This window comes from Microplitis mediator, chromosome 7 (assembly GCF_029852145.1).
Source record: "Microplitis mediator isolate UGA2020A chromosome 7, iyMicMedi2.1, whole genome shotgun sequence".
In the NCBI taxonomy this organism is placed as follows: domain Eukaryota; kingdom Metazoa; phylum Arthropoda; class Insecta; order Hymenoptera; family Braconidae; genus Microplitis; species Microplitis mediator.
Window position 1 is genome coordinate 21,401,738 of NC_079975.1, and position 16,362 is coordinate 21,418,099.

Here is a 16,362-nt window from a genome sequence, read left to right on the forward strand (position 1 = left end):
TTTAAATTGTGCAAAGTGTCTGTGGTGTAGTGAAGTGTTGAGTGTTCAGTGCTAGTGTAAAGAGTTGCGAATTGCTGATGCTGATGACTTCCAAGTTCCTGAGCAAAATCATCTGGCATCGTCTGGTGGGAAATAGCAGCTAAGTGACGTTTTTTAGCTGCAATACACTTGGAGCAATTTAAATCAAATCTCCAAGTGTATTAGGACACCCTTCTGCATATTATTTCCCCACCAAGGTTTGTTCAAACACTCAAGTGTTTTTTTTTTAATTTTTAAATATTTTCCTATCATATTCTGCCGTCATTTTATTTTGACGTGCGATTTTTAGTTTACTCCACTTTCTAATAATTTATTTTTCAAATATTTAAATTTACCGCGCAAGTAATAAGAACAATTAATAAGGGTGCATTCCAAAATGCGCTACACGATAGCTGCTCGCAGCGCATTTTGAATGCATCCTGTAATTATGAGTTTATTTGAATTTAATTTCAAAAATAAACACTCGGTTTCGAATAGTCGAATAATAAGAGTACATCCTGTCGTCCTGGTAATGATACTGAAGTTAGCCGACATCTAATAATTTTTTTAAAAAATTAAACTGACAGTAAGAAATAAAAAAAAATTATATCAATAATTTAAGATTTAAATAAAAATTCATAATTAAAAAAAACTAATATTATGAAATAAAAATAAAAAAAGTAATGATTAAATAGTATCTTGTGTGACAAGGGATGAAATAAGAAGATTTCAGACTAGGGTGAAGTTGGCTGACATCACCCGCAGTCTGAAATCGTGTTTTATCCTGAGTCATACACCAAATTTTTCATGATTATCTGCATCGGAACTTTAAGATTCAGTGTCAGCAGCTAGTAAGAAACAAGTTGATTTCAAGCCGATGATAAGGAGAACTCTAAGAGAATGAAAAATCTGTGATTTACAGTCACTTATTAAATAGTAAATAAGACAAAAATAATATTTTCACTCATTTTTTATTAATTTTATTTGATTAATTAAAACTGTCACTAAAAAAATGAAGTGACAAGTAAACAAATGAGAGTAATAAGGCTGCAAATGAACATTAAATATAACTAACACCGGGCAGAAACAATCGTGTTTCTTCCCAAGGGAGCAAACACGCATATTTCTGCCCTTTGTGTGAAGATATTTGTGAATTACGAATTCGCTAGCAGTTATTTGCAGCATCGGCTTGAAATTCGCTTCTCTTGACTGGCTGTGGAGACACCGAAACTTTAAGTTCCGATGCAGGTATCATGAAAAATTTATTCTAGTATAACTTCTAATGCGCGTACCTAAGTACACGCACCCACTTTTCTTTCAAAATTTCCCACTAGTGGTCCCTTTTAAATTAACAAGGATTAAAATTAAAAAAAAGTAACGCAACAAAAAATAAATTCATATTTATTTATTTATTTACTCAAATGGAAGGCAATCGATAAATTTGCAACAAATAAAAATAAATAACACTCTCTCTAGCAATAATTATATGACCGTTACTTAAAATAATTTATTACATAATATTCATATTCATATCTGACAATTTTATTTTATCACTTACACCATTCTTCTATATATAATAATCATTCATACAATATATATATAAATAGTCATATATATTTAAAGTAATTGGGTCTGGTACACAAATTATTTTTTATTAACAAAATGTCAAGCACTTGCAATAATTATTATTGTTACGTCACAAAGACACTCGAGACTTAATTTTTTTTTTTTTTTAATTATAATTATTAATTAATAATAAAACTACCAACAAAATTCGCACAGCCCAATCGCAAATAAAATAATCGTATACATTAATAATAATAATTATTATTTTAATTATAAATCATAACAAATTAATGTTTAATTATTAATTATTAGTTTTATAATAAATATTTATTATTATTATTAAGTAACGATCCTCACTGCGCGACTCAGTCACACAATTAATCTTAACCGCTCATTAATTATTATTATTATTATAATAACATTTTTTTAAATTAGTTTGTCACACTACAGTTTTTTTATGTATTATTAATTATACATTAAAATTACAATAATAATATTAATATTAATATTAATGATAATAATGACAGTAATAATATATTACAATATTTTACAAAAACAATAATTAGACGATTATTGTCATGGCAACGAGTGCTGACGGTACAAGGAAGCGATATGTGGCAGCAAAGGATTATTAATTATTTAATAATTTAAATATTAATTAATATAAATATTCTTTGACACATCCGGTTAATTTATTTATTTAAATTCTCTTAAGATAAATCGAGTACGTAATTTCATAAAATTTAATTGAAAAAAAAAACAATTTTTTTAATTAAAAATTATGGGCGCATTATTTTTTATTTTTTAACAATCAATTGTAATTTTAAATTAATCAATTAATTTAAATGCATTTTTTAAAAAATTTAACGATGATTTGATTTATTAATTTTTTTAATTAATTCGTTGTTTTGTTAATTAACACGAGTGTTGAGCTTTAAATGCATACTTGAGAGAAACAGCGACACCGGCATGCAAATGAAAAGATATATATATTTATAAATATATATATATATATATATATAGAAAAAAAATTTCTTGGCTCAAGAAATATTTTTTATTATGAATTGAAAGCAAAAATTTTCTAAAGACTAAAAAAAATTTTTTTAGCTCAAGAAATTTTTTCTTGCCTCAAAAAATTTTTTTCTCGAGTCAAGAAAATATTTTCATGCTCCAAGAAAATTTTTTTTGTACCAAGAAAAATTTAATCTCGCCCCAGGAAATTTTTGTGTCTTTAATTCATAATATAAAAAATTTCTTAAGGCAAATAAAAATTTTCTTGCCTCAAAAAAATTTTTTTTTTATCAAGAAAATTTTTTCTCCCTTCAAGAAATATTTTCCTAAGTCAAGAAATATTTTCTTAAGTCAAGAAATATTTTCTTAAGTCAAGAAAATATTTTTGTGTTCCAAGAAATTTTTTTTTGCATCAAGAAATAAATTTTTTCTGTGTATATTAACTCTTTGAACTTTACTTATTAATGAAACGGAAATGAGGAACATAATGTATTTGGAATGTTGGCTACTTTTGTTCCTCTTCTACTGCAGAGAGAACGTATATAATACAATGAAACATAACGCGTTATTTGTATTTTTTTTAAATTAATAATAATCAAATAAAATATTTATTATTTATCGAAACACTATTATTAATCGTATTGATATATTAGTATGCAATATATATTTATATTCATTAATTATTAAATAAACTTTTACTGCAATCGATTATTTAAATTATTCGATTGATAATTTATATATCTATATATCTAAATATATTTAACTAGAGGGATATATCGCGTTACAGATGTAAGTAGCGATAGCTATTCGCCCTTAAAAAATCTGAGAATCTTAAGTATTTTTGATCTAGAATTAAAAAAATACTAATTTTGATTTTTTTACGCCCTTACGATTCTAGGGATAGGTACCAGAAACCATAAGGGCCGGTAATTTTTTTATAAATTTTGATACTTCGAAATAAAAAAAAAATACATAAATTATTTGAAAAAAATTGTTTAGGCCCTTAAGGTTCTTCGAATAGGTTCCAAAAATTATAAGGGCGAGTAATTTCTTTGATTTTTAATTTCATGGGTCTAGAATACAAATATATCAATCAGCAGAATTATTTTTTTTTTTCATACGCCCTTACGATTCTAGGGCTAGGTACCAAGAACCATAAGGGCCAGTAATTTTTTTTTAATTTTGAAACTTCTGAACGAAAAAATTACATTGTTTATTGGAGAAAAAAAATTTTAGGCCCTTAAGGTCGGTCCTTAAAGGTCCATAAGGGCCAAAAAAAAAAATTGAAAATAGTAAATTTTTTTCTAATCTTATATTTTCCGATGAAAAATTCTCTGATGAAAATTTTTTTTTAAAATAAGCCCTTATGGTTCTTCAAATGGTACCAGGAACCATAAGGGCGGGAAATTTTGTTTTAATTTCGAAACTTCTAAACAAAAAAATTACATTGTTTATTGGAGAAAAAAAATTTAAGGCCCTTAAGGTCGGCCCTTAAAGGTCCGTAAGGGTGAAGAAAAAAATTTGAAAATAGTGAATTTTTTTCCAATCTTATATTTCCCGATGAAAAATTCCCTGATGAAAATTTTTTTAAAAAATAAGCTCTTATGGTTCTTCAAATGGTACCAAGAACCATAAGGGCGAGTATTTTTTTTTTAATTTAGATACTTCTACATGAAAATATTCATCAATTATAATAAAATTGTTTTACGACCTTAAGGTTTTCCGTCCCTCTCTCTGACCTATATAAGGACGCATATAAAATTTAAATAAATCAAAATTTCTATTTTTTATTACCTAATTTTATATAAAAAAAAAATTCCACGCCCTTATGTTATAACTCGCCCTTACGGGATCTATAACGCGACATCTCTTTGGATATCAGCCACAACGCACCATAAAAAAAAATCTTACTACCACCTTAAGTAAAATAACAATTAAAAAAATTAATTATTTATAAATATTCGTTCTCTCTCGCATTGTGGCAGTCACGATAAATCTCCCGTTGCTGCGCCTAACGCATTTAAATTTAAATATATAAATAGACAAATTACAATCAGATGATACGATAAATGTTAATTGATAGTGGTAATATTACTATAAATAATTATTTTATTATTTATTCGTTTGACAGTTTCAAAGCATGGAATGTCACAAAACTATAAATAAATATAACACTGGGAGAAAAAAAAAACAATTAATGTCGCGCGATGCCGTGCCCATTATTCTCTCCTATCGACGCTTAGCGCATTAACTCGTTCTCGTATTTAATATTGATTATTAATTTTATATTATCTTTAAATATACATTCTAGAATCACATACTCTGGCTTATAAGTTACACTGCGTCGAAAAATCATGGAAGACTCGATAGCTTTTTTTTTTTTAATTAAATTAAAGGCATTGATCAAAATTTTTATCAACGAGTCTTGATAATGATTATCAGGCGCAGAAATTTATTTTTTTTTTTTTTAATTATGTGATTATTTCTAAAGGGCAGCGGTACCGTTTTTGGGCACTTTAGGCCCAGTTTTGGACAATGAAAATTTATGAAAGACGCAATGATAATTTTAAAAATGTGTACAGAGATATTTTTATCAGGATGGAAATTTTTTTTTACATTTTTTTATTAATTTAAATAAAATATTAAATGTCCAAAAATGGAGCAGTGGCCATAAATGGTACATCTATCCGAGGTGAGAATAGTTTGAATTTTTAAATTATTCCATTCAAACTTCGTCGAATAATTAAAATTTTTCAGTAATATCATATCAGTATGATTCGAATTTTTTAATTTTTTAGGCTAAAATTTATTACTAGGGCCAGGATTTTTGCGTTAATTTAAAAATAATTATTAATTAGTGGTGTGAAATTTTTTATATTACGGGAAAAATATTGGTCGTATTAAAAAATTTTTGAAACAAAAGTTGTAGGAAATTTAATTTTATAAAAAAAATGTCTCTTATAATTTTTTCTTAGGACTAATAATAAAGCCGTAATTTCAAAATTAAGATATTCATAATTAACAAAATTTTGAATCATTCATTATGAATCTTAATTTTGGAATTACGGTGAAAATATTGGTCGTATAAAAAAATCATAAGAGACATTTTTTTTAGAAAATTAAATTTCCTACAACTTTTATTTGAAAACTTTTTTACTAAGACCGATATTTTCCCCGTAATATCAAAAATTTGAACTACTCATTTCAAAAATAAGGCAAAAATCTTGTCCCTATTTATTACATAAATTTTGTTAATTTTTAAAAAATTAATTTATAAAATTTGAATACCGTCATGACGAGTCACTGCCTATTTTTAAAGTGGGGGGAGGGGGGCTGTTGAAAATTCGATAAATTTCGAATCGAATAGTTTTAGATTCGAACCCGATCCGCACATCCCTAATTTCTACCCAATCAACTACGAGGTTTTGGATTCTATTATTATCATTTTTTTTTCTGGTCGTATTTTTAGCACACACTTAACCTGCAGTTATTACAATAACTCAAGCAATTAACACACATGAGGTTGAGTAAAACTAATTTTTATAAAACCTCTACACATTAATTCTTTGGAGAATTTTAAAAACCGCCGCCAACACTCGCACTTTAAGTCTTTCCAATCGATTCGTCCGATTTTTTTTTTTGTTGTTCCCTAGTTTTTGAGACTGATCGTAAAAAATTTTCATCAACGATAATAATTATTATCACGAGCAGTTTATTTTTTCTCAAATAAAAATTTATAAATTTCATACAATTACGCGCACTTATTTTCCAGTCTTGGTCCACGATAGCACGAAGCTTTTTTTTTTCCAATAATTATTAACAATTACTTTAAAAATAATAATAAAAATAAAATAAATTGACTCATACTTAATTACAGATTAAATAAAATGACAGCTGTCAAGTAGTAAAACGTTTATAAATTTTTAAAATAATTTAATAAAAAATTTATCATTTTTTTTTATACAATAAAAATTAATTTTTTTTTAAACTACATAAGTACATTTGATTAGAGCATCGGCAGGACCATCAGACTCACATCTATCACGACGCGTTCAATGTTCATTTGACACGACGATAAAATAATTAAATTAATAAATAAATTAATTTTTTTTTTACTGCTAAGTACAAATGGCCAGATCCCAATAGTATATTTCGGGCTAGGTCGCGAAGTCAAGTTTGTCCCAAGTGAGAGAAAGATCAGAGGACATTTTAAAATCAGAATCTTCCATATTAAAAAGATCAAAGGGATCTTGACTGTTGGCAAGAAGCGGATCGTAAAGATCTGATACTGTCGATTGAGTACAAACTGGTGATGAATTGTTGTGATTATTGTTGGACTGGTTGATTGTGGTCTGCTGTAAAGGTGGAGGTGATTGCGGCATCAGGGAGTCAAGCCAATCAGGATCATCCATATCCATTGGCATGTCACCGAGATCCATGAATTCTTGGGGTGCTTCGATTTTAACTCCTAGATCACAATCCAACTGACCAAAGTCCATGGTGTCGAGGGTTTCTAGATCTAAGCCCAGTTCCTGTTTTAAAGTAATTTGAATAATTAGCAGACGTTAATATTTTATTTGAATAAATTAAAAAAAAATGACGTTTGCAGGATGGCCACAAACCGGGAAAACTGGGAATTATCAGGGAAATGTCAGGGAATTTCGAAAAGTATCCGGGAATTAAATTGTAACAGTTCAAAATTTTAAATTATACACTAGTTGAATCGTTTATTTGAGAAACCCCATGAGTCAAGAAAACAAAATTTTTCAGGAAACACAAAAAACATTTTTTTGGAAAAACTTGAGATTAAAATAATAAATAAATAATTTAATACAATAATATTAGCGCCTCTGGAAAAGATTCCAATAAGAAAAATTTAATTTTTTAACTGAAACTACTTGAAAAAATTATTTAAATTTGATTGAGTTATGGGGTTTCTCAACAAAACGGAAAAAAAAGTTATAAAATCATTGTTTTTTTAAATGTTTCCACTCAAATCATTTATTAGACTGATAAAATGAAGCATTAAATATGTATTTGAACTCTGAAACTCAGAAATTACAAAAGATTATAATTAATTTAAACATTTTAATTAGTTATATAACAGTCAACAATCAAACAACATTTGAAATTAATTTCCCAAAAAAGCGCGAATTTTAAATTTAAAAAAAAAAAAATTATTTCTGTAAAACTAAAACTGCATATGTTTATTTGAGTCATTGACTTATGGGGTTTCTCGATTAAATGAAATTGCCGTCACCCCGTTAATTTTTTTTTAAACGCTGATTTGCTGCAAATCTTGATTGATTTCTATTGAGGGATATTCAAAGAACCCAAAAATGCAAAAAACTGAATTTCGTAAAAAACATGACTTATGGGGTTTCTCAAATAAACGATTCAGTTATAAAAATTAAGGGATATTAAAAAAATTTTAAATTTTAGTGATTTTCAACAGGTTGTCACTCGAAAGAAAATGGTCAAACGACAAAAACAAATAAGGCAAATTGTAGCTTCAAGTGTCTAGTTTTCTGATCTGGTCCTTAAATTTTTTTATTATGTGCGGTTCCGGAGTAATCCTAAGAAAACTATCGAAAAATAAATTTACCAAATTTTTGCTCGTCTTAAAAACGGTCTTCGAGCTTCAATAAATTTTTTTCTATAATTATTTTCATTGATTTTTGATTGCTCCGGAATTGTGCATAAAAAAAAAATTTAAAGACCCAGGTCAGAAAACTAGACACTTGAAGCTACAGTTTGACTTTTTGTTTTTATTGTACGACCATTTTCCTTCGAGTTACAAACTGTTGTAAATTACTAAAAAATTTGAAATTTTTTTAATATCCCTCAATTTTTGTAACCAGTGTATTTTGAATTTATTTAAATCATAAAATTTCTTATTAAATATTTTAACTTATACATTTTTAACATCGAATAATCAAAAGTAGGCAATACTAATTTATTTTATTGCCCTTTTTCTGGTTTCTCGCATGATTTAATTATCAAATTAAATTATTAAAAATGAAAATATAATAAAAACTTTGAATATCTAAATGATACGAATAAAATTTCTAAATCAGGGAAAAATGTGAAAAACTTTACGGCAAAACCGGGAAATATCAGGGAATTTTGAAATCACTTCTTTGTGGCCACCCTGGTTTGGTAATGGATGGGTTTTTTTAAAAAAAATCTTTACCTTGAGGTCGAGATTTGTGTTGTCGGAAGACGTTACTTCTTGTGGAGGTTGCGGATCAGGAGATCCCTGCTGCACAGATTGTGGACTCAGAAGCATCGCGGTGTCGAGCTCAGGGTTTGAGTTCAATAAATCAGCGGTAAATGATGGAATTTCGTCTTGATGCTGCCCGTGCTGGTGCAGAGCACTGGGTAATTGTACGGAGAATGTCGCTAATGGTAATGGAGGAGGTACAGGGGGTGAAGATGACGCTGGCGAACTTGGACATCCACTCTGACTGACATCCATCGCCATTGGACTTATCGGACTGGCTGCGGTAAATACTAAATTTTGTGTTGCGCTGTCTGCTGCCGCTGAGAATACTAAATTTTGTTGCAACTGACGGTTCGGTGTAGTTGGAGTCGCTGGATCTTGTGCCGCACTAGGCGGTAGTTCTCCATTTTTAATTAAAATTTCTAAGACATCGTCCACTACTTGACTCTTTATGTGATTTTTTTGCACTGGTTCGATTTTGACCTGAAATTTATATTAGAAATTGTTTTAATTAAATAGTATATTGGGTGGCGGGGGATTGAACAAGATTTCAGATGAGGGTCAAGTTGACTGACGTCACTCAAGTCTGAGTTCGTATTTTGTCACGTGTCGCGCGTTATTGGGAGTTTTAATGTCTGGAGTCGGAAACAGACCAATTTTTGACCGATAGCGCGGGAAAAAAAAATCATGGATTTCAAATATGAAAATTTAACAGAGAAAAAAATTTCAGTTCATTAATTTAATAATTTTTTTTATTGGAACTCGTCTTATTTTTTTAATTTTCCAACACGACTCAGTTTCGTTGGTTGTCAGAACGACTAAATATTTAGCGGCTTACAATAAAAAAACAGAATTCTGACAGGGATGAAATAAAATCAAAAATTAATTTCGCGGGTAGAAATGTATGTTGGTTCCCTTGGGAAGAAACTGATCAGTTTCTGTCGGTAAATTGCAGTGATTTGTCGGCTTTCGAGTGACAAACTAGCCATCGAAACTCGCTTCCAATGCAGATGATATAAAAAATAGAAAATTACGCATGTGCTAATTTTTATCATTCGTTTCCTCGTAACAAAATTTCCATCTCTCCCTCCTTCAAACAGGGCAGGAATTAAAACTTTCAGTGCAGATCTACACTGTAAAATATCGGGAGTGAATTCGGATTTAATGTCAATCCGAATTCACTTCGCCACTTGGAGTTCCGGAGTTTTAAAAAAAATCACTCCGCATGCGGAGTGAATTGGGAGTTTTTTTTAGCGGAGTGATCTCGGAGTGACGCGGATTTTATTTCACTCCCAATTCACTCTGGTCCGGAGTTTTAACATTTAAATTAATTTATATTAAACTGTTAAACAGTGTGCGCGTGCGAGTGTGTGTGTGTGTGTGCGAGTTCGCGTGTTTGTGCGAATGTGTGTGTGTGTGTGCGATTGCGTGTACATGTGTGTGCGCGTGTGTGTGTGTGTTTCAGCTGATTAGTAATGTAATACGCGAGTTTTTACGTCGATTTTATTTAGTGGAGTTACATTTTATTAACAATATTTTTAAAACTCCCCTCCGGAGTGAATTTCACTCCGAGGGGAGTGAATAATTAAAAATTCATTCACTCCAGATTTAATCCGCATTCACTTCGCGAATCTTTTACAGTGTAGTGGACAAAATAATTTAATAAAAATAAAAATAAAAATACCTTTAGTAATTTAGCTGCGTCATCATACTGCGGAGGTGACGATTTGTCTTCTATTGACGTTATCGTCGTGCTTACAGGCCGTTGTTGCTGCTGCTGTTGCTGCTGCTGAGCTTGAGCCACAAGTGCGCCAAGTAACGACCCGTTAATTTTAGTAGGCTTCGATAAATTTAGTACTATTGCTGCTGGTAATTGAACTGTCGTATTGCTGTTATTATTACTATTATTATTATTATTACTACTATTATTATTAATATTATTATTAATAATATTATTGCTATTATTATTATTATTTTTAACTTGATTCTTTTTATTATTAATAGTAGTCAGGGTCGCGGAGTCCAATATCGTCGTACTATTTGGCTGGGATTGGAGAAAAGCAGCGAGACTAGCTTTAGCATTAAGCTGTTGGAAGGCAGCATGTTGTTGCTGCTGTTGTTGCTGTTGGTTTTGTAGCCGCTGGTTCTGCTTCTGTTGCTGCTGGTGCTGCTGCTGTTGCTGTTGGAGATGTTGCAGCTGCTGCAAATGGAGGGCCAGTTGCTGCTGCTGCATTTTGTTTTGTAGATGATGCTGGAGAACGAGTTTCTCAGCTCTTACTGTTGCTGGTTGAGTTTGACGGATTTTTTGCAATTGTTGCTGGGATATGTAAAGCGCCTGTTGTAATTCTTCTATACGTTTGCGTTGTTCTTTTATTATGTCATCACCTGAAATTGTGTAGGTTATTATTATTGTCAAATTATTAGTACGCGGGAAACTCACGGATTTTAATAGAAATAATAAAAATACTTTGGATTTTGATTTTTTTTTTATTATGATGATTTTATATTTTTCTACGTATGGAGAAAAAATTTTTATGGGAATTATTATCAGGTAAAAATAATCATTAGTTTTAGTGGAATAAATTTTTACGAGTTGACATTAACATTAAAAGGTCGCGGAAGTAAAAAGATGGTTTTAAATTTTAAACTAATACTTAATATTTATATTTTTAGGTAGATAAATATATTTATAGATACGCAATAAAATTTAATCATGACAATGGTGATAAAAAAAAATATTTTAATGGTTTTTTAAAATTATGAGCGACCTTGGAAAATTAATTTAATAAATTAAAATTTTTTGATATTTTTTTTAGCGTAATATTCAATTAAATATTTTGGGAGAGACTTTAATTTTTAATTTTTTATTTTAAAATAGATCAGAAAAATTAATTTTAAACATTTGAAATTTTTTTGACATAATTTTCGATAAAAAGTTTTTAGGTAAAGTATCAAAAAAAAATCCACCGTAATTTATTTTTAATTAAAAAAATTTTTTTTTCTGAACACTAGAATATTTTTTTTCCGAAATCCAAATTTTTATTTATATTAAAATACTTGTCAAAAATTTATGATACTGAAATTAATCCTTATAATTTTGGATTTTTTTAAAAACGACAAATTTGAAGAAAAAAAAAATTCGAAAAAATTGCACCTGTAGTTTTTTGAATTTTCTACAAGTGCATATTTTATGATTCTGAAGTTAATAGACAATGAATAATTTTCGGATTTTTTATTCAACAAATTGATTACAAAAAAAAAAAAAAAAAACTATTGCACATGTAGGAAATTTAAAAAACTACAGGTGCAATTTTTTCAAATATTTTTTTTTTTTATAATTTATCGTTTAAAAAAAAATCCAAAAATTATGAGACGTCGGCTAACTTCAGTATCATCATATTTTTAGTTTTTTGTTTAAAAAAAATTGAAAATTGTTAATTGTCCGCTAACTTTAGGGTCACAAAAATTTCCCTTACGTCCTCATGACCAGGCTTATAACGAGTAATAAAATAAATAAAATTACCTGGTGGACTGGCTGGATCATCATGTTCACTATTGTGAGGCGAATCTATTCTCGGACTATGAGGTTCGTCTTTTATCGGAGAGTCAGGACTTTTGGCATGCGAACTAGAGTCATCAGACGTTAATGGACCCGGAGTATCCATAAGAATGTGTCCCATATGTGTAATCATAGGCCCGTTTGAGTTTCCTGTTAAGCTGGTGCTCGAGGTCTCCGTGTAAGGTTTTAATCGTTCAATTAATTGAGGCTTTGAACCCGAGACCGGAAGGTTTCGTCTCTTGAGTTCTATTTTAAGATCACTGACTTTCATGTCCTCGAGTTTTCCCAACGGCCTTAATGGCGGCTGTTCCGAGGGATTGTTTGATGAATTAGAGGGTGCAGGACTCGGTGCATTTGCACTTCCACCACTTATACTACCGGCATCACTGCCGCCGCTACTCGTTAGCGATAATGGCTTTTGTGCAGCCGGAAGAATTATTTTTGGATACTGTAATAAAAACATCATTTTTTAAATAAATAAATTCCATTTATGAAACTTCTTTTTTTTAAATATCATTACATGTGGTTAAGTTAGTGGTATGTTAATGGAAAGACCACAGCAGTTGTCGAAGGTTTTAGAGAAACCGTAACAAGAAATTGGGGGAATTTATTTTAAGCATTAACTTTTTTTTTTAAACTGTCAGCAAAAGAATTGCAAAAAAAAAACGTTTTTATAAAAGAGTACTCGTATGTAAAATAAATTTGTTATTGTGGATGTCGCGGTATGACCAAATGTTATAGATCACGTGTAATTGTTGCAATGAGAAAAAGTAATTTGTGTTTTTAGTTTTAATTAAGTGATGAGGATGACGAATTCGAGTTTTTTTTTATTTAATTATAAATAATGAGAGAAAGATAAAAGAAGAAAGCGCATTGGCTGGGTACCTTGTGCTGCCACTCAAGTTGCCACTGTAGGAAGAGCTGCTGTTGATGGAGAAGCAGCTCATAGCTCGTTTCCCCAGGTGACGCGGATCCTAGACCCGGTGCAGTAGACGATACCGATGTCTTTTGCGCGTTTGGCGGACCCTGACAACATTATTGTTAATTATTAATTTTTATTAGTTATCAGTCATTATTATTGTTGCAGTTATTTATTGCAGTGTATATATATTATATATTATATACAGTAGAGCTGTTAATGGCGTAGCAGACAGGAATGTTATATAAATTTCATAGTAATGTAATTTTTAAGTAATTATGCAAAAGTGCGGCTCTATTTATTTTTAGGAATGGGCGGGAAGTTTTGAATTTGAATTATTTGTAACATTTCGTATGATTCGAATTTAAAATGTAAAATTTTTAGGTAACTTGTGATAAATTATTAAAAATTTGTTACTATAATTTAGGAATTCAGATTTTTTGAAAAATTTCTTCGGAAAATTCACGAATAATTTGAATTTTTAAAATAATTTGAATATTTCGAATTATTTTTAAGTCTTCGTATTCGTAAAATTTAAGCTCGTATTATTCGATTGTAAATAGAATATTCGTTCGAACTTGAAATACAAAATTTTCATCTAATTTGTGATAAATTATAAAAAATTTATGAGTGTGAATGTAGCAGACAAATGGAAATTTTTTAAATTTTATAATAAATGAATGAAATGTAAGTAGAGTGAAAATAAAAAAATTCATATTTAGACAAATGAAAAATCTGAAAGCGCAATTTTTTTAAATTTCATTATTTTAATTCATTGATTTATTTATTTCAAATTTATAATGTCTGCTACATTCACACTCATAAAAATTTATGACAGTAATTAAAGAATTCAAATTTTTCGAATAATTCGAAAGCTAACGAATAATTTTAAAATTGACGAATAATCTGAATATTTCGATTTATTTTTGAGTTTTTGAATTATTTTTAAAATTTAAACTTTAAACTTAAAATTTTTATCTAACTTGTGATAAATAAAAAAAAATTTATTACTTCGAAAACTCACAAATAATTTGAATTTTTCGAAGTATGTTTCAAAATTGTTCGTTAAATTTCGTATTATTTTATTGAAATTCGACTATTAAGTCCGAACTTTAAACGTAAAATTTTTATCTGACGACAAATTATAAAAAAATTTCAAAATTTCGAATTATTCGCACACTCCTAATTTTAAATTATCAATTCTCAAATCTTCTGTTTATCGCTTCCGGATAAATTACATCAGCGGCGGACTTAAGAAAAAAAAAATGAAATTTTCCTTGCGCAAAAATATTTTGAAACCCAAATTAAATGGCAATTAATTATAATTACCATTAAAAATTCAGTATAAAAAATCAAATTGTTTGAATTGTTACATAATTCCATAGATAGACAATTGTTCGATTTTATTTCCGAGCATCAATGATTCGCGTGTTTGCATTTCACGACACCACTCTCAAGCACAATTAGCGCTCGAATTACTCAGTGCTAACGAGGTGGTCCCGTACACTCGGCGACGAGATCGCGAGAGTTAATCACTCGATACGATCTCGCCTCTACCACTTCTCCCTGTCCCGGTGTTTCGCCGTAAGCGTAACAGGGAGAGTTGACCAAGAGTATGTTTATCGTTAAGATTCACGGCTTGAGACCGTTGTCTTTTTATTTTCATTTACTTTATTATTTATTTTTTTTATTAATCTCTTTTCGTGCCCTGCTTTGCCGGGCGTTATCTCGAAATTTTAAACTCGGACAAATGGCTCTTGGCGTCTCTCCGACCGAATTTCTTACGAGTTACTTGAGATTTATATTACAAACCCGCCAATAAAAACAATAACAGCAACAAAACTTTTTACAGTCGATATAAAATTAAATGTCAACAGTAAAAAATTAAAATTTAAATAAATAAATAAATAATAATTACCTTGTATTCGTGAAATTTGATAGTGCGAGTTTTAGGCTGATTTTTAGTTTTAGATTTTTTACGATTTTTGTCTTTACCGGGCGCGTCACTTCTCTGACAAACCGTCACTGATATTGGACTCGGTTGAGGTCTTGGTGTTATCGCTTGTGGTGGAGGTGCTGGCGGCGATGCTATTGATATATTTGACAGCGGACTTAAGCTCGATGTTGTCGATCCAAGTGACATAGGACTAGGGGCAGGAGCCAGAGGGAGTAGTGTCGTGCCAGGGCCATTCGTCTGACTAGCCTGTGTAATTTTCATTATTTATTTCATTATCATTTTTTATTTTAATGGCTTATAGATTTTGAAACTAGTTTCATAATAAAGTATACTGCTTATATATTTTTTTTTAAGTGGTACATTAAATCGATCCATCAACATAAGGAAAAAATTTATGTTGTGACACGTAGAGTTGATCGTAAACTCAATCTCCTCCTCTCAGTATTTCAGGCGAGACTTTTAGATGAGAATACGAGAAAGAAATTGGGATTCCAGTGGGTCCTCGGGTTAACGAGGGACCATATAGATACCGGTAAGAGAAAACTTACTGGGATCCTCAATTAAATTTAACAACCTTGCGTACCTGAGACGACGTGTGTTGTTGGTTTTGATGCTGGACAAGTTGCTGGTTGAGCTGCTGTTGTTTTTGTTGCTGCTGTTGCTGCTGCTGATGTTGCTGGAGTTGCTGCTGTTGGTTACCAACGACACTATTGCAAAGTTCTGCGAAGGTTTGTATCGTTGGTTCGGTTCCGGTTGCCTGCTGGAATACCGGCGAGCTCGAGGAAACAACGACAGCACCACCGGTGGTTGGAATACTCAAGGAAACGGTTACTATTCCAGCGGACGTTGCTGCTGTCTCTAGTACGTCTGTCCGAGACTCAATCGGCGGGGACGGTACGCCTTCGGAGCTCTGAGAGTCATCTTCGAAGGTGATGTAGTGGTCTGGAGGTTGGGGTTTTGTCACCTGACCTTCGCAGGTCGCTTTGAAGGGAATGTGGCCCTCTGTTGATGTAAAAAATAATTATTGTTAGGGTTTTTAATTTATAATTTCATGTCGTAAGATGGACGGTGGAGTTTAATTTGTGATTATTCTCATCTATCCTAATTTA

At 30.3% G+C, this 16,362-nt stretch overlaps 1 protein-coding gene across 3 annotated transcripts in view; it reads right to left on the reverse strand.

Annotated features, from left to right (window-relative positions):
* Positions 1–5,590: 5,590 nt before the first annotated feature.
* LOC130670885 (myocardin-related transcription factor A-like) overlaps positions 5,591–16,362 on the reverse strand; it is a 149,330-nt gene continuing 138,558 nt past the window's right edge. Inside the window, exons 7-13 of one of the 3 annotated variants that reach the window (XM_057474493.1) lie at positions 15,837–16,255; positions 15,215–15,499; positions 13,263–13,403; positions 12,342–12,825; positions 10,503–11,185; positions 8,789–9,301; positions 5,591–7,127 (exon numbers count right to left, since the gene is read on the reverse strand). In XM_057474493.1, coding sequence (XP_057330476.1) covers positions 6,753–7,127; positions 8,789–9,301; positions 10,503–11,185; positions 12,342–12,825; positions 13,263–13,403; positions 15,215–15,499; positions 15,837–16,255 — 2,900 coding nt within the window. In that variant the 3' untranslated portion in view covers positions 5,591–6,752. Of the gene's footprint in view, positions 7,128–8,788; positions 9,302–10,502; positions 11,204–12,341; positions 12,826–13,262; positions 13,404–15,214; positions 15,500–15,836; positions 16,256–16,362 lie in introns of all 3 variants that reach the window. The other 2 variants (XM_057474494.1, XM_057474492.1) reach the window with 2 other exon arrangements.